At 41.3% G+C, this 18,393-nt stretch overlaps 2 protein-coding genes across 10 annotated transcripts in view; one reads left to right on the top strand and one right to left on the bottom strand.

The window, feature by feature from the left end:
- tspan11 (tetraspanin 11) overlaps positions 1-4,907 on the bottom strand; it is a 32,460-nt gene extending 27,553 nt beyond the window's left edge. For all 7 annotated transcript variants that reach the window (XR_005130789.1, XR_005130792.1, XR_001858486.2 and 4 more), the window contains exon 1: positions 4,762-4,907. The gene's annotated coding sequence lies outside the window, so the exon portion shown is untranslated. The remainder of the gene's footprint in view (positions 1-4,761) is intronic.
- A 7,538-nt stretch (positions 4,908-12,445) lies between these two features.
- prmt8b (protein arginine methyltransferase 8b) overlaps positions 12,446-18,393 on the top strand; it is a 16,021-nt gene continuing 10,073 nt past the window's right edge. Inside the window, exons 1-2 of one of the 3 annotated variants that reach the window (XM_017712223.2) lie at positions 12,446-13,261; positions 15,749-16,006. In XM_017712223.2, the coding sequence (XP_017567712.1) occupies positions 13,193-13,261; positions 15,749-16,006 (327 nt within the window). In that variant the 5' untranslated portion in view covers positions 12,446-13,192. Of the gene's footprint in view, positions 13,262-13,734; positions 13,759-15,745; positions 16,007-18,393 lie in introns of those variants that run through there. The other 2 variants (XM_017712222.2, XM_037539818.1) reach the window with 2 other exon arrangements.

Below are 18,393 nucleotides of genomic sequence, written 5' to 3'. Positions count from 1 at the left end.
CATACTGGCCATTGGATATTCGATATGGCACCTCATGGCAAAGAACTCTCTGAGGGTGTGAGAAATAGAATTGTTGCTCTCCACAAAGATGGCCTAGGCTATAAGAAGATTGCTAACACCCTGAAACTGAGCTATAGCATGGTGCCCAACGGTTTTCCAGGACAGGTTCCACTCTGAACAGGCCTCGTCAAGGTCGACCAAAGAAGTTGAGTCCATGTGTTCAGTGTCATGTCCAGAGGTTCCCTTCAAAAAATAGATGCATGAGTGCTGCCAGTTTTGCTGCACAGGTTGAAGAAGTGGGAAGTCAGCCTGTCAGTGCTCAGACCATACATTGCACAATGCATCAACTCGGCCTGCATGGGCATCGTCCCAGAAGGAAGCCTCTTCTGAAGCTGACACAAAAGAAAACCTGCAAACAGTTTGCCAAAGACAAGCAGTCCAAGAACATGGATTACTGGAACCATGTCCTGTGACGAGACCATGATAAACTTGTTTGGCTCAGATGGTGTCCAGCATGTGTGGCACTCCCTTGTGAGGAGTACCAAGACAAATGTCTCTTGACTACAGTCAAGCATGGTGGTGGTAGCATCATGGTCTGGAGCTGCATGAGTGCTGCTGGCACTGGGGAGATGCGGTTTATTGAGGGAAACATGAATTCCAACATGTACTGTGACATTCTGAAGCAGAGTATGATCCCCTCCCTTCAGAAACTGTGCTTTATGGCAGCTTTCCAACACAAAAATGACCCCAAATACACCTCCAAGATGACAACTGCCTAGCTGAAGGTAAAGGTGATGGACTGGCCAAGTATGTCTCCAAACCTAAACCCAACTGAGCACCTGTGGGGCATCCTCAAGCGGAAGGAGGAGGAGCACAAGGTGTCTAACATCCACCAGCTCTGTGATGTCATCACGGAGGAGTGGAAGAGGATTCCAGTAGCAACTGTGCAGCTCTGGTGAATTCCATGCCCAAGAGGGTTCAGGCAGTGCTCAATAATAATGGTGGTCACACATTATATTGACACTTTTAGCACAATTTGGACATGTTCACTGTGAGGTGGACTCATTTGTGTTGCCAGCTATTTAGACATTAATGGCTGTGTGTTATTTTCAGAGGACAGTAAATCTGTACTGCTATACAAGCTGTACACTGACTACTTTAAGTTATATCCAGGTTTCATTTCTATAGTGTTGTCCCATGAAAAGATATTTAAAAAATATTTGCAGAAATGTAAGGGGTGTACTTACTTTTTTTTGTGTATATATAATTTAAAAAGATAAATTACCGTGCACAAAAGATAAAAAAATTGCAATTTTGAAGACTTCACTGCAATCGCCTTCACAGAAGGATGCTAATATAACAGGCTTGTATAGCAGAAAACAAAGGTTGCTCACGTTTTTGAAATAACCAAATAAAATAAAAATAAGAGTTTAATGTAAAAAGTAAACACTGTTAAAATTTCAAAGCATAATTCAGTTCACTCCAGGCTCCAGACACTGAACATTAGTGGTACAAACAGCTTATTAAGAATTCATTGGCTTTGTGACATCACACAAATCAGTCACAATTACTGTTGATTCACTGAATTTAAAATATTAGAGGAAAAAATATAAAATGCAGCCTGTGCAAGAGTTAATGGCATATTTTATTTGTTTATTTTTACAGTGCCCTCCATAAACATTTGCACCTTGGTAAGCATGAGCAAAATGAGCTGTAAAATATATTCTTAATTATTTGTCCTTTTGATCGTTCATTGCAAAAACTTTCAAAAATGTAGCTTTTATATGAAGATGACAGCACAAGTGTTTGCTGTGCTTTCATTTTATATAGTATAATATCAGTATAATGACTGAAAATAATTATGATTGAAAATACTAAATCTTGTCAAGGAAAATATTTTTCTTAAATCTATGCGTGCCACAATAGTTGGCACCCTTAGCAATTCTTAAGAGTGAAATCTAAATGAAGTACATTTGCTTTCATATTAGATGTTAAAAAGTTGACCTGAGTGATTAACAACACTTTATTGGTTGGACACAACTTTGTTTCACTGTTTCCAGTTTAAAACAACTGGAGCTATTAAGAATCTGCTAGGAAGAGGATGCATGTCCATACAGACCCCACACACAGTGGTTGGTCGGAACACACAGGAAGGTTCGTTCAAGGGGACAAAGAACAATAATTAGGTCTGCAGACATTAGTAATATGTCTTGGGGTCACAATGTCTTTCAATCTACAATCAAACACCACAAGATTTTTGAGGGTGGTTGTCAGAAGAAAGACTGTCATCTGAGACCAATAAACTTTAGTTCCTACAGTTTGCTGAGTGTTAAACAGAGGTTGTAAAATAGTCTTATTAACTAGTTTTAGTACATAAAACCACAGAAATGTCATTAGTGGACATCAGGGAGAAAAATAAAACATAGAAAAATGTGGAATATGGGCCCTTTAACAGTTTTCTTTAAACGTTTAGCAACTTTTCTGTCATACTTTTTACTTTTACATGGTTTTGTTGCAGTGATGATGGTCGAGACATCTAACAACAACACTCAGCCTGAAAGTATGATTAATTCATAAATAATCAATATTCATTTAGAATGCATGCCTATGCTGAGCAAGGTGCCATTAAGTGCTATTGATATTCCTCTGAGAGAGACACCAGAAACTTTGAGCTACTAACGCTGAACACAAACACAGGAAACTCTGTTTCTTTGCAGCGTTTGCTTTTGTGTTGAAGCCAATGCGAATAAAGGTCTGGAGGAAGAGAGAGGGTCAGTAAGCAGGTAAATGAGTAGACTGTTTTTCTCAGGTCAGAAATAAGAGGAATTTGACAAGCAGCCTCTGAATGATGGAGGAGTTGACAGCAGAAGTGTTGTTGGCTAATCCAGGCCAGGGGCATCACTAGAGGTTCATGGAACACACAGATTCCAGATCAGTTCAGCCTCAGTTGGTGTCATCAGAACGAGTGTGATTTTGCTCTGCAGCCATGTTTAATAAGCTGACAGAAGTTCATGTTCATAGTGATAAATATTATATTTGCTCAGTTGAGTTCAATTATTATTATTTTTGTATTTTTCTCCCCGAGGTCCACTAACGACATTTAGTATTAATTTTAACTGAAAGCTTTGTTTTAACTGGTAAAAGATCTTCTCACCTGACTGGCTTTCAACTGAGCTGCCTCTTAATTTCCACCTATATGTTCAACCTTTTCACTGACATTAACTCCTTAAATGACCAGGGCCCACTGGCCCTACACACTATAAAACTAAGAATAACTCAGCAAACCCTAGTATGTAATAAGCCTGGAATTTTAAGGGGTTAACCCACTGTAAATGACAATATATGATAATAATTGTGTCACTGTTTCCAACAACTGAATAAAGTACAAACACAGAGACTATAAAGAGCGGTCAATAACACTACTTTTATTATGGCTTGTCAGCTAGCTAGCTTAGTGAGCGTTATCCAAAGCCATTTTCTTTGCCTCACATAAGCCTGGTTATCTAGCTAACAAGCAGCTGAGGTAAAAGCCAACAGCCGACTGCTATACTCACTATAATTCATTCTATAGAATTCATTCTTGTAATTACTATTTCGCTCTGTTTATTATATATTTCTTATTTTAAGTGAGCTTTTTACTAAATTCCTGGCTTCAGTTGACTAAAGTTAGCAGGATTATACAGGATGTTCGACATTACGATAGGAGCAGTCATGCGCTGGAGGTTAGGGAACCAGCCTCGTGACTGGAAGGTCACTGGTTCGATCCCCAGACCCGACAGCACATGACTGAGGTGTCCTTGAGCAAGACACCTGTGTGCTCACTGTCCCCTAGTGTGTGTGTGTTCACTAGAGCATATGTGGTGTTTCACTTCACAGATGGGTTAAATGCAGAGGTAAAACTTCCCTGTTGTGGGACTAATAAGGGTCTCTTAATCTTACTTTGTAGTGCCATTAAAACTAAAGACCCCCGCCCAGCTCTGATATGAATGGCTTACAACTGACTAGGCCTGATATGACTGACTTACAACTTAGGAGGTTTGATGCGATTGGTCGAGCAGGGCTTCCACTTCTCAAGTTGCTTTAGTAAATCTCTGCTAGCACAGCAGCAGCAGCGCCTCCCCCAGGGCGCACCCTGCTATCACAGCAGATAGAGAAGGAGAATAAACTATTTAAACTAATAATGTACACATATTTGGGAGAGGGGCTTAATAACATTTGAGGTGGGGGTTCTAAAGCTTTCTTTAAACTGGCCTTGCTATGTCCATGATGCAGGCCTTTGGTTTGGCAGCCCATGCTGAGCTGCAGTGGAGTGAACGGAAAACCCTCCTTTCACTCCGAGCTGGGTGATGTGGATTCTAAAATCCCACGGACTGCTCCTTCCTCGGCCATGCGACGGAAAAACAGCCGCAACCACCACCACCTGATCGCCAAGATGTCTGTCACATCCACAGACGAGCGCGCTGCACAGCCACTCGGTGAACCAGAGCACACCCGCGTGGGTTCAAGCACTTTTCGTCGAACTTAGTGCTGTTTTTATCGAGATTAGATCAGATAGCTCGATAAACGCTAGCTGAACTTTCCTCCCCTGAGACAACAGCGCCAGGGAGGTGAAGGCAGAGACAGTGAGGAGTCTTCAGCTCTGCTTTTCTCCAGTGCACCTGCCCGTAGCTGCTGCAGCGAGTGAGGAAAGTGCAAGAAAGTAACATCACAACATCGCTACTTCAGCGACGGAGGCCAGAGAAGGGAAAAAACAACACTCACCCAGAAGCAGCTCGCTGTCAGGGATTAGCTCGTCGCTCACTGAGTGGGTCCCCCAGTGTGTGTGAGTGAGTCCCGCCTGCTTGTTGCTCCAGCAGCGGCCGCCCTGTCCAGCAGAGGAGGAGCGCAGGGTCACTGCGGCTGGAGAGGAGGAGGAGGAGGAGGAGGAGAAGGCGCAGACTGCTCCTCCCACTGACACTGCTCTGCAAACTAATCACCAACTCCTTCCCTACTTCTTGCTGCCTCACAACGATTCACTTTAAAAATGCTGGCCTGAAAACAATCCAGCTTGGGCTATTTGGCAACCCAGCGCTGGGTAAATATTGAACTGAGCGCATCAGTGCTGGTTGAAGTCATTTAAAGGGGAATTCCACCGATTTTTCCAAATTTCTGCATAAATGGTTAAGATGTAAACATTTTTTTCAGTGTTTTGATGTGAAATGCTCTGTTCTAGAGAAACTTTCCCAGTCTGAATTGTTTACAGGGACCAGAGGTCTGCGTTAAAGGTCTCTACAAGCTTCCTCACAGAAAGTTGATTGCATAAAATAGTTGTGAATACACTATAATATATATATAAATATATAATATATAAAATATAAAAGCTCATATGTCTAAAAAGAAAGTTTCCAGGAGAAAAAAGTAAACTTTCAATATGGGTTAGGGTAACCAAATGTAGTCATTTTTGTTTTTCATAAGATTTACAGAGTAAATGAGTAAATTGCAACTGCCATTTTCAAATTATGAAAAATAAATAAATAAATACAAGGTTTTGTTCAGACAGCGACCTAAAATGCACTCTTTAGATGTCTTGTAGGATACATTGGACAGAACCAGGCATAAATAGTTCCATATACTCATTTCTATATACTGAAGTACAAGTGTGATGGAACGCATGTACTACGTTATTATCACTCCTTTATCACCTTATCACCTTTTACTTTCTAGCTTAAGCATTTTAAGAATTCCCCAAAGAGAAAAACAGCATCTAAAAAAATCAGTTCCTATGCTGATAGGTGATGGGAGTGCAAAGTTCCATTGCAATTCTATAGAGAGCTCATTTCTCAGGTTTCTAATAGCTACTTCTACATTATTACTTAATTAAAGAGAGAATATTTGCCCTATGGCTATGTACCATGGACATAATGCTGTAAACAAACCGGCATTCTGAAACACTCAATCAATGCTGTACAACCAACATTCGACCATTGGTTGAATAAACCAAGCTCTCACTGTGCACATAAGCAATTTGCTGTGGTTATGCAAATCCACGAGGTGACATTATAAGGTGGCCCAAGAAGAACCTCAATCACACACCCTGATCAAGTGGTGGTGAAGCAAGAGGGGGATTTATCATAAAATGTCCTTTCCATTATGCAAAGTACAGCATCTGCTGATGAAGTGCTAGGGCTTGTCTGACCCTCATGGCTGAGGTTAATTTGGTATTTTTACCAGCGAGGAAGGGCCGTGTTGATTAGACAGGCCTGTTCGGCTCTTATTTATGCCTGTCAATAGCTGCAAAGGGTTTTATTTATTTATATCACACTGAGCACGTAGCGTCCAGCCGCGCACTCTCTTAAGGTGAGGCTAATTAAAGTGGAGCCTCTGCTTTGCAGAGGTGACCCTGGTCAGCTTAAGCCGATTCCACGTTACCTCCCTCTGCATTCAGTATAACTGGGACAAAGAGAGGTGCGTGGCCAGAAGGCAGCCTAAAACTGAAGTAAATTAAAAGAGCAACTGGCACGTATTATTCAAAATGAGGTAATGTGGGGCGGCTGTGAAAAGAGTCCTCAAAAAGCACATCACAGAAAAGTATGTGCTTCCACTAATGCTGAGTGATATTTTGTCAATACTGGTATACTAGAAAACACACGGTGACCTGACAGTTAACTGCAATGCATGTCATTAGCTGGATGCTTTAAATTGTTTTGAAGAAAGAGTTCAAAATGCATAGCTTACTGAACAGTAAGTTCTCATTCTATAAATGTGGTTTTTGCCTGGTTAATGTTTATTCTTGGATTGCATGATGTTGCCTCAGAGTAACAAACCCATTTTCCACATTTTACAATAGCGTGATACATATTTAATGATGATTAAATGATTAATAATGAAAGGAAGAGTTGGATAAACCAAAAAGGTTTGTCTGTGATCACAATTTCTCCGGGTTGGGTGCTTTTGGAGCTGGTTTTAGCTCGGTGTAGCTGGTGAATGATATACTTTACTGCACCAGCTAATCACTCTCAGAAAAGCAAATATTCCTATTCATTTTTCATGCTTCCAAAAATACGATTCACATCGGTACAAGTGCAAAGTTTACATGTCTATACATTCACACATTTATTCAGTATTTGCAATTTTCAGTGTCATATAAACAGTTTTTATATTATAAGAAATGTTGAAGCATCATTGAGTGACAACTGGATGTATTCAGCCAGTATCAAGTGAGGTGCCACTTACGCAGCCACAACAAAGAACACTGCAGTTATTGTTTTAACTTTTAATTTAGAATTATTTTTTTATTTAGAAAACAACTTTTTTTCAACTATTTAACATATTTGAATATGCAATTTTAGGTCAGTTATGTCATGTAGCTCTCAGTATGTAACATAGTTTATCATTAGTTTGGTTTAGAAAGTGAATGACATTTGCATTACTTGACTTTTGGTGTTACTTTTGTGTTTTTAAATGACTGCTTGGTGTCCAAGAATTCGAAAAGGTTTCATTGTGTAAAATTGTTGTTTTAAAAAGCTATTCTCTGTTTTTTCTTAGCTTTTATAGTATTTAGTCAGTGACTCAAGTCAGTTTTGTTCCAAATATTTATATTTTAAAAACACATTTTCCTATATAAAGTTCTGTATCATTCCTTTCCTTTGTTGCATAATGTTAACTCAAGGCAACGTACCCCAAAATGACCCCTGCATGTATTATTTATTAAAATAGTTTTTAATGTTAGTTATCAGGCCTATTTTATGCAAGAAAAAGTGAATAAAACATTTTGTTAAACATTGCTCTCCAAATCTGTGCAGCAGAGGGTTTTAATACAGTGTAGGAGTGTAGGGGTCCCTTTGGTGTAATTTAAAGAGGAGCAGAATGAAACAAGCCGTGTCTGGTTTGCAAGGTGTTCTTTTAGCATAACGTACCAGTTCTCAGTTCACAAGCATGGCTTCATTAATGTTGTTACTGCAAACTAAAAATATTGTTTTAAAGAAAAAAAGGGATGATATTGATTGCTAGCAATGCCACACAGCACCCAACCAGCATAACAGCTCAGAGAGAAAGAGATGAAGCCAGAGAAAAAGCCTGGGTTTGTCCTCTCCTCTGTCCTTTCAGCCTGTTTCCCTGTAACCCAATAAAGTCAAAACTCCATTAGGAGAAGATGCACTGCCATGGGCGTCGGACACCTGCCTCCAACATGATCTCTCAGCCTGGAATGGTATTAGGGAAGAGGATGTCATCTGTCATTTCCGAACCAGTGGAAGGAGTCTACTGAGACAGCCCTAACGGCAGTTAATGCGAGACATGTCATCACTGATAGACATGCAGGTTCGGATGAGATGCTTAATGGAGTTTGCGACGTTGTCTCAGAAGAAATACAAACTAAAGCTCATTTCGGAGTTGGGTTTATTAGGATATTATGATATTGCTTTTCACAGGCACTAGAACAGGCAGATCAGGACACGGAAATGTGTTCGATGAGAGAATATGTTCCAAAACCACCAGCTGGGGTGTTCAATTTGAAAATCATTTGCAAACCACAGTGGAACGGAGATTGAAAGTCATCCAGCGTGGGACGTGACTTGGTAGTAAACAAACAAAGCAACAAAAGGGGTGAAAAATCAACTAATTAACTGGATCAGATAACTGAACAGGGGGCGACAGCACGGATATCTCAAAATACACCAAGTCTGTTAAATGGATATTTTTTTTTTATCCCTCATTGTGATTCTGGCTTAGTTCTGTTTGGCCTTCCCTCCCTGCTCCTCGTTAGTTTATCACTATGCTATTTTGTGCTCCGGCCTAAAGCTCTTTAAATGCCGCTCTCATGGGGGGGGATGGGGGTAGTGTGTGTTTTGAGGGGACGGTCCAGTAGACAAGGTCAAAAAGAGCCATGGAAAGGACAAAACAAATTAACTGACTCAGGCACATACCAGTGGTTATACACTGCTAGCCTCGGGCTGTGGGCTGTAATGCCTCAGAGCTTACAAGTGCCAGTGTAGTGAGGTGTATGATCCTTGCAAAAACGTTGATGACTTAAATCAGTAGAGAAAGGCACCTTCAGTCCGCTCTTTTCAAGTGTAAAGCACGTACATAACTAACCTTGACCAATCAAAGCAGGGTTTGTCATTCAAAGCAGTAAATGTTTCAGTTCTAAGGGGACTCGGGTCTTTTGGCCTCATACTTCTCCACTCCTACTCAGGTTGCTTTTTATTTATGCTTGAGTCATTACTTCATTGAAGTAATAATACTTTTATTTAAGAATTGCTCTAGGCCACTCTGCCCACCTCTGACAAAACTACATCACGCCAGCATGAAATGCTTGAATTCGGGGAATAATAGGACACGCCGCCCACGTCCTCTCATAGGTTACACACAGACGCCGATCAAATGAATAAAACATACCCTTGGACATTTTACAAAAGCATGTGTGCTTGTCAGCCTGTCACTTGGTGTTGGTGTGTGAACGTGTTACTCTATGCATGGTGTTACACGACGTGTGTGGGCGGCAGTCCTTCACTGTAGTTCTTGGACAGGACATGCAGAGGAAATCCTCTCACCAGCAGACTCTGAGCTGCTTTAAGACTCCCTAAAACCCAGAGCAATACTAACGTACTAATATAAAAGTGATTAATCACAGTGAGGTATATCATGAGTTCAAGGAAAAGTTCAGCGAAAAATCAAACTAGCGCACTTTTAGCCCAGATGTAGTCGATCAGCCAGCAAATGTATGGAGGCCAGGTTTTGCTTCTTCAGCTTAGAACTGGAATGAAAAGGCTAATGTTGCTAACAAATGGTAGAGCTCAATAGTCACCCAAATAGCTCACATTGTTTCAGTGAAAACACCAAAACTTTTCTCAAAGTCTTCTCCAACCACATACAGGTCTCCATTAAGGTGGTTCAGACTTGTTGATGTGGTTTAGAGCCCAGTCCATATCCAAAAAATAAACAAAAATCAAACTACAAGCAGTAATTTGCACCAAAAAAGCACCAATGATGGTATTCTCAGATCAGATTCCTCCATGTTTATGATCAGTGTCAGAAATACTGAATCTAGATCAGCACTGCTACTGCTTAAGTAAGTCATTCTGTGTCCTGAAGCACATGAACCAACCTGCACCACCTTAATTAGGACCTGAATGTGGTTTAAGTGGGTTGAGAAAAGTTTTGGGGATGCATTTTTACAGAAATTTGGGTTATTTGGGTGACTATTCAGTTCTAGCGTTTGTTAGCAATGTTAGCCATGTAGCTCTGGTTCTAAAGCTTTGCCAGTCCATTGTTTTAAACCACTCCAACCCTCGGTTTATTATTCAGTAACTATGAGAATAACATGAAAAAAAGTTTGAAGTTTTAAGAGGTTAATTCATTAAAAACTAAGTTGGCTGTTCACTTCAGTTATAAAGTTTGTTGCAACATCTGAACACACAGCCAGCACTAAACTAATTCAAGCTTTTTATGATGCCATGTGTATGTGTGGCTTTGTATTTAGGCATCTGTGGGTACCATACTCTTACGAAACTGCCAAAAGGGGTTAAGCTGACAATTAATTGCCATAGAAATAATTGTGATTACCCCTTTGTTTTTCTTATATTGTATGCAACTATTAAAGCACAAGCCTAAAGTGACTCAGTTGGCTGATTAGCTGTCTTTCTTCCTAGCTGCCAGAACTTGGTAGCTTCTTACTCACAACTGCCGTCTAACTGCCGGCTACAATTTTTGTTTTATTCGTAAGGCCCATGACACGGCACTGTCTGCTTTTTTATTGACATGCAAATTGGGAATGCAAATTGTGCTCATCTTACGTTCATGATTGTAAACGTTAACGGCTCAAATAACTGCTATCAATTCTGGAATAACTGACAGGCCTACCTGCACATCATGTAAAGAACCATATGTGCAATGCAAGAAACATCAAGGAGCCCACAGGTGGAAAACAAGAAAAGTTTGCAGTCCTGCTAAAATTTCCAGCACAAGATCCAACACAAAGATTCTTTGCACAATGCCACAGAAGAACCACTTTTGGTTCCTTAAAGAACCTTTCAATGGATGGTTCTTCGAATACAACCACACAAATGAGATGTGTGAGTGTGAAGAACCATTTCTAAATGAAAAGAACCTCACACAATGTAAAAGTTCTAGGAAAAACCTCTAAATTGACAAAGACCCTTTACGTTATGTGAAAAGGTTCCTCATGCTAAGAGGTCAAACTGTCTTCTGTGGAGTCGCTCAATTAACCTTTTTGGCTTCTTTTTTTTTAATAAATGAGGTAGAATGGTAGAGACGGATTTAGAGTTGTGTAGGCACAGCATAATTTAGTTACAGAGGGCAATGCGGATACCCCACAAAGTTAGAAATACAAAATACGGTGTGTGTTTGTGTCTTCCCACATCAGCTCCAGGGATTACACAAGCAGAGTGGGCGGCCCACTGTACCAGTGCGGGGGTCGTAGCTCTAAACTCAGACCCTGCAGCTCTGTGTGTACACGCAGTGCTAAAAATGGTGCAGACTGGAGCTGATTCCCACCGAAGCAGCAGAACCACACGATCACACAGACACTGTTTCACACTGGACTCTGAGGTGAAAGCACAGAAAGGGTTCACTGCACTACCTGCTGGTTGAAGGGGAGTTCCACCAGTTTTTCCTTTTTCAAAATTTCAAAATTTCATTTTTCTAAATTTCATCTTTAAGACGTAAACAAAGTCATTTGGAGTGTTTTCATATGAAATTCCATCCCAGAGAAATGCAAAATCAAATGCAATTCAAAAATGTTGACAGTGGTGGTGATAGGAACCAGATGTCTGATGGGTGTAATGCCTCTTAAAGTTGTCTCATTCTACCCCATCCCCCCGCCTCCCATGAGTGCAGCATTTAAAGAGCTTTAGGCCGGACCTCATTGATTATTTAAAATGCGTAGAAACACACTGTGGATATTATTTTATGACATTAATTGTCCAAAATATATGTATTTTGTAAATCCATTCATGGCAGAATGATACATAAAGGGTGCTATAAGGCGAAATAGTACTCAAAGAAAGCCTAAATGATATACAGTGTATATATATATGTGTGTGTGTGTGTGTGTGTGTGTGTTCCAACAGCAGTGACAGTATGATATATATATCAAGGGTTCTTTTGTAAAGGAAAGAGAATGTGTTGCATATGGTTATAGAACTTTTCTCAAAATTGGCTCTAGCACCAAAAAGGGTTCTTTTATTCTTACAAGCTTGAACTATTATACAGAACCAGGTACAACACATTCTGCATCAGTGTGAAGAACCATCGCCATGCAAAGAACCAACTAAGAATGAAATGTTTCTATACAGAACCCATGATACTAAGAAGAATCACTGCCATTACTAAAGAAACCTTGAAGAACCGAGTGTGCTACAGCCTAAATACGGACTCTTGCATGAATAGTAAGGAGTGAAACGCTTGCCAGCAGCACTTTTTCCAATTAAAAATGACATAAATGAAGATTTCTTAACGCAGTCGTCTTCACTCTCTCAGTCAGTGCCACGCAGGTCACCACGCACACGTAACTCTGCTGTCCTACAGGCTCGTGGGGATAAAACCTCGCAGCTCCATTGAACTGAGCTTGGAGGCTGCGTGCGCCTCCGTGCTCCGCGTGCGGTTGTGTGGGAAGGTGGAGGTGCAGCGCGCGCGGAGGAGGAGGCGCTGATTCAGGCGCTTCAACTCCAGGGGGAAGAAAGTTGCTCTGTCCACGCGAAGTTGCGGCTGAAATGAGCGGGCGCGACGAAGACGCGGCGTGTTTGCGGGGATCAGTCGTGGAGCCCGCGGGACCCTCTCTGGCGGACTGAAGGTGGAGCGGGGTTCCTCAGCAGTGCTGGGAAGATGCCGCGGCGCTGGCCATGCTGAGCACTTTTGGCTCAACTGGTACCCAAGCGGCGCTTTGTGGGACCTCGCCTGGGAGCTTTCTAGGAACTTTTTCTTCGTGCGCGATGGACTGCAGGACTCTCCTGTCGCTTTCCCTCGCGGTGAGCTGACTTGGTCATGACAAAAGTGCCTCTGACAAACCAGTTTGGCGTCTTCTTTTGATTGAAATATTGATGTTTAGTCCGAGCTTCGCCGAACTGAAGGGCGTCTGTGATGCTTAAAGTACTTTGATGCGCCCCAAAGTTGTGCGAGGAGATATTTAGCCCTATTCCCAGATTCCTGGGACGCTTTTGCCCTCATCGAGTTAATCTGAGCGCCGCGGGCTCGTATGGGATTGAGGCACTCATCCCGCTGCCTGCTCCTGCGGAGGAAGATGGCGGAGGCTGAGGGATCGGAGGTGAGTTAAAGACCCGTTTTATAACGCATTTCATAACACCTGAGCTGCTCCCGCCGCGTCTGATGAGCCGATAAGAGTGCATCTACCATGACTGAGCATCACCCGCTGACGGTGCGCTTGTTTTTGCAGCGCTTTGGCGCTGAATTCGCCCCGAGTCCTCCAAATCCGCGCGGTGTCCTCTGTAGGCTAGCGCTGCTGCGAGGAGACAGCCGATCGCCGAGCGGTAGACTGGATGCTGGTTCGCTAACAGAGCAGATCCTCCGCACCAGTATCCGCGAACGTCACGCTGATCAGCACAGCGGAGACACTGCGGTCATTAAGGACACTGGACCGCTGCTGTGAGACCACAGCCTGCCCGTTTCAGCGCAACTCCACGATTGCTTTGCCCTCTCGTGCCCGCGAGAGCCGGTCCCACACAGCGACGAGAGCCCGGTCCACGAGCGCTGTCCGTGGTGCTGCAGTGGCGGAGTCGGAGATCAGTCCGGCTCATCCGACCGGTATTTGATGCAATAATAAACCAGCAGCCACTGGGGACCTCTTAGGTTCTGTACAGCACCAAAAAGGTTCTAAGTGTAACCCCTTTCTGCTGCTACACAGAACCATTGTAAGGTTTTTCAATACACAACACAACGCACACTTGAAATGCTTCTTTAAGGGTTCTTTGGTAAAGGCAGCTGTTCTATTCTGAACCAGGTGTTCTATATAGACACATTTGCATGCTAAAATGGTTCTTTGCATGGTGAAATGGTTCTTCAGATTGTACTATTAGGAGCCATTTGCAGGAAGGTGCTATGTAGGATTATTCACATACATTCTTCATCAATCTGAAGAACCGTTCCACAAGGCAAAGCATTATTTAAGCATGCATTCTATTTAGAACTCATGGTTGCCTTTATCAAAGATCCCCTTGTAGAACCGTTTAAAAGCGTAGAACAGTTTAACTATGCCAGAATCTATTCATGCACTCTTTTCTTTTACAGGGTTATGTATATAAGCATCACCTTCACCAAAGAACCCTTGAAAAGGATTGTTTTTAAGGCTCCAGGGAACCTAAATCTGTGTGATTTTTTTTTCTAATTAGGTTAACCTTGTTCTTGTGGGCACCATTTGGCCAAATATTTATACCTGAGCCATAAATACACCGAACATTAAAGATAACTGTTGCTTTTACTAAAGAACGCTTGAGGAACCAGATTTTTTTAACCGTGTAGAGAAGAACAAATTAACCATGCATGCGTTCATTTAGGCACTCAATTTGTTAAACAAGGTTGTATAAATAATCATCGCCGTTACTAAAGAACCCAAGGAATATCACTGTTTTTAAGGCTCCAGAGAAACTAAATATGTGTGTGCTTTCGATCTAATTAGGTTAATCTTTTTCTCGTGGGCACGATTTGGCCCAGTACTTACTTACAATACATGAGCCACAAATGTATCAGTCATATATGGCTGATATATTTTGCCAGCATTCTCTGCTCTCAGTGTAAACTGCGTGGTCCTACTTTTGGGCAGCACTTATAACAGTAAACAGTACTCACACCAATCATAAGACTGTTGCTTTAACAAAACTACAGTCTTCTATGGTCTCATTCTATCTGTTCAAGTCTGAGAAATGTACTGAAAAAGCTAATGACCCAGCGGAAGCGTCCTTACAAGTATGCTCTCAGAAATAAAGGTTCTAAACCGTCACTGGGGTGGTCCCCTCAAGGGTACATCTCAGTACCTTCAGTCAGGGAACACAGTTGTACCACAGTTTTCTAAGTTGTACTGGTTTCACACCCCTTATCTCATCTCCAGGCTTTTTATTTTATTGCTCTGTTTTAAAACAATATGTCAAGCAAAGGTACAAATACATACTTTTCACCTGGAAAAACCCTTTTAAGATACACAACTGGTCCTTAAAACCACTGTTGTACCTTTGAAGGCACATGTACATTGTTTGTACCTTGATGAACGATAAATGTACCTGCACAGAACCTTTATTTCTAACAGTGCATGACAACAACACCCGGTCAGTTCTCAGAAAGGACTGCTAAGCTTTTTTAAGTGATGTTATATTATATTTGATTCATATTTTATTCAAACTTTGCTGGATGCTGGTTAATAGTATTCTACCAAGTATCATATCATGGTATCTTTTAGTATCATGCAAACATTTTACACTGTATTTATTGAAACTTTAGACCTGCACTGTTCAACCCACTGTGGCTTAAAGTCACTACATTCAAAATAAAGTTCTAGAAATTTGGATTCATCTAGAACCGTGGCATAATGTGGAGGTTAAAACTTTTAAAACTGACTCACATTTCCTCTAAGGGCTTGTTTAGGGAACCGAATGTAGTTCTTCTGTGTCATCATTCCAAAAACCCTTTAGGCATTTAAAGAGCATACAGGTTTTGGCAGCTGAGGTCAAGGCCAAATGAACGGTCTACAAATTATTTAAATGTATGTTAACGTTTGTGTTTCACCTCTTTTTGCCGACAGCAGCAGAAGCAGCAGCTTCAGCAGCAACAGCAGCAGCGCACAGTCAGTAATCCCGCCCCCTCGTCCCAGTCCCTGCAGTCATCCACCATGCCCAAGCCTGTGCCCTCGGTCCATCATGTCCCTCGCCCCCCTCACACGCCACACGTCTCGGCACTGTCTGCCTGTCCCGGACGGGGCAAGATGGCCAAGCTCCTCAACCCAGAGGAGATGACATCACGGGACTACTACTTCGACTCCTACGCCCACTTTGGCATTCATGAGGTATGCTGGCAGGGTTGGGTGGGTTCATATGGTATTAGCAAAGGGTTGAATAGTCTGATCTGAGATCAGTTTTACACTTGGTTTTGGAATGAATGAAAGAAAGAAGCATGGCGTTCTAAAAGGGTTCTTAACATAACTGACACACTTGATCACTTAATTGACCAATAATAGCCCCCAAAAGCATTCTTTCATAGTAATTGTTGTGAGGTTAGGCAAGATTTACATAATGTTGACAAAAATCCCATTCAGTCCAGTGGAGAACTATAGTACACAAGTTGGTAAAATACCTACATTTAGAGTGAGTAATAATTACATGCTTTAAATTTTGTATGCATTTCAAAGGTTTCAGTGTGTAGGGTGTTGTTTTAACATGGTGCCAAATTCCATGCAGTTGTCATTTATATCCTGCCATCTTTGAGTAGCTACGACAACACAGTCTAGTTTGGAAAACCTTCTAAACTGGACAGCTTTTGTAGGGGCTCTAAATGAACAAATAACGACCCAGTATGAACAGGATATGTATTTTGGCCAAAAAATTGTGCACTACCATTTCTTGTTAGGTTGAATGAGATTTTAGCAAATGTTTTGTAAAGCATTTATGGAAGAATGGATCTGTGGGCAGAGCATGGAGAGGTATCTTCAGAAGCAATTCATCTGCAGTGCGATTTGTGTTAGAGTCCACAAATAAACCCATATACACTGTTAGAAATAAAGGTATTAAACTGTCACTAGGGCAGGACCTCTCTTGTCACTGGCAGGGTGCCCTCAAATGTACATCTCAGTACCTTTAGTCAGGGAACGTAACTGTACCATAATCTACTGAAATGATATTTTCTAAGCTGTACTGACTCTACACACTACATCTTATCTCCAGCCTTTTATTTTACTGCTCTATTTTAAATCATTAGGTTATGCAAAGGTACAAATATGTGCTTTTCACCTGCAAAAAAATTCATTTAAGGTATACAACTGGACCTTAACACCACCGTTGTACCTTTACAGGTCAATTTACATTGTTTGTACTTTGATGAATGAAAAACGTACATACCTGCATAACACCTTTATTTCTAAGTGTATACTGTATGTACTGTATAAGCTAATACGCACTAACTTAACACTTTCTCACCCATTATCTAAATTGCTTATCCTCCTGGGTTGCACTGGGGTGGGGAGGTGGGGGGTGTACTGGTGCCTATCCCAGTGCTTACTGGGCAGAAGGCAACTTACTAAACAAAAAGAGCTGTTTTTCTCCACGTAGACTAACCTTTTAAACTTTAAGGACCCATATGTGGGCTTATCCTTCAGTTCTGGTCAGTTTTATAGTAAGTACTGAATAATCATAGTACTTGCTGAAGAATACGTCTCAACGATAACCAAATAATGGGTCTAAAGGGATTCAGCCTGGTCTTGTATGAAATTACCCTGATGATATAAGATTCTCCACTCAACCATTTTTATTCATCTCTGTCCAGCCGCAAATACTCATAGAATAAGGTTATAGAGTTGCTGTTTTTGATTAGCAGTAGTCCAGTATTCACAGAATCTAATAAAAACACAAGTTACCTAACCTCCTGGAAGCTCATTCAATTGGAGAAAGCATCACTCCTACAAAAAAGCCTTGGCCATGAGGCAGTTTGATACTGGGACATTTTGAGTATGTGGGTCAGGTTCAGCAGTCTGCAGATAAAGCGACTGTTCCTGATAACAGAGAATAGCAGGAAGATGGAGAGAGAGAGAAGGAGAGAGAAAGAGAGATGTGTATCGGTTAATCCCTACAGGGCTATAATGGAGACCTGTCGCTATAAAAAGAATGGCAACGATACTGTTCTTTGTGTCCTACATATCACCCCATACTCCTGCAGCAGATCTGACTGAAAGCAGTGCCAAAGGTATAGATGGCTCGTTCAGGTTGTAGGCTGTACAGGCTGACTGTGATTATGTCAGTGTTCTTCACTGTTATTAAAGTGCTTTATACACATGCATTTATATGCAAGAATACATCATATGTGGGAAATGAAGTGGTGAAAACGCAGTGAAGGAAAACACCAGGTGTTAATTACTTGAGGATTTAAGCACTTAGCATCTTAATCTGAAATGTATACATTTGTATTCATTTGCATACATTTGTATTAATATGTGTTCATTTGGCTGGCTAAATAAAGACAGTAGTTGTTCAAATTATAACTAATTGGTCATATTAAAGTAACTGATCTACACGTTAACATAAAAGAGCAAAAAGAGCGGCACACACACACAACACTAGATAGTTACATGTTTATTCCCCCTTTACTTTGGAATGCCTTTTAGTTAAGCCCAATCTAACTTTCTATGAATACCATGTGTACAAGCATTCTATTAAAACATTCATAACACATTATAATCATTCA

The sequence above is a fragment of the Pygocentrus nattereri genome, chromosome 1 (assembly GCF_015220715.1).
Source record: "Pygocentrus nattereri isolate fPygNat1 chromosome 1, fPygNat1.pri, whole genome shotgun sequence".
Lineage (NCBI taxonomy): Eukaryota > Metazoa > Chordata > Actinopteri > Characiformes > Serrasalmidae > Pygocentrus > Pygocentrus nattereri.
This window is presented reverse-complemented; position numbering and strand designations above follow the sequence as displayed.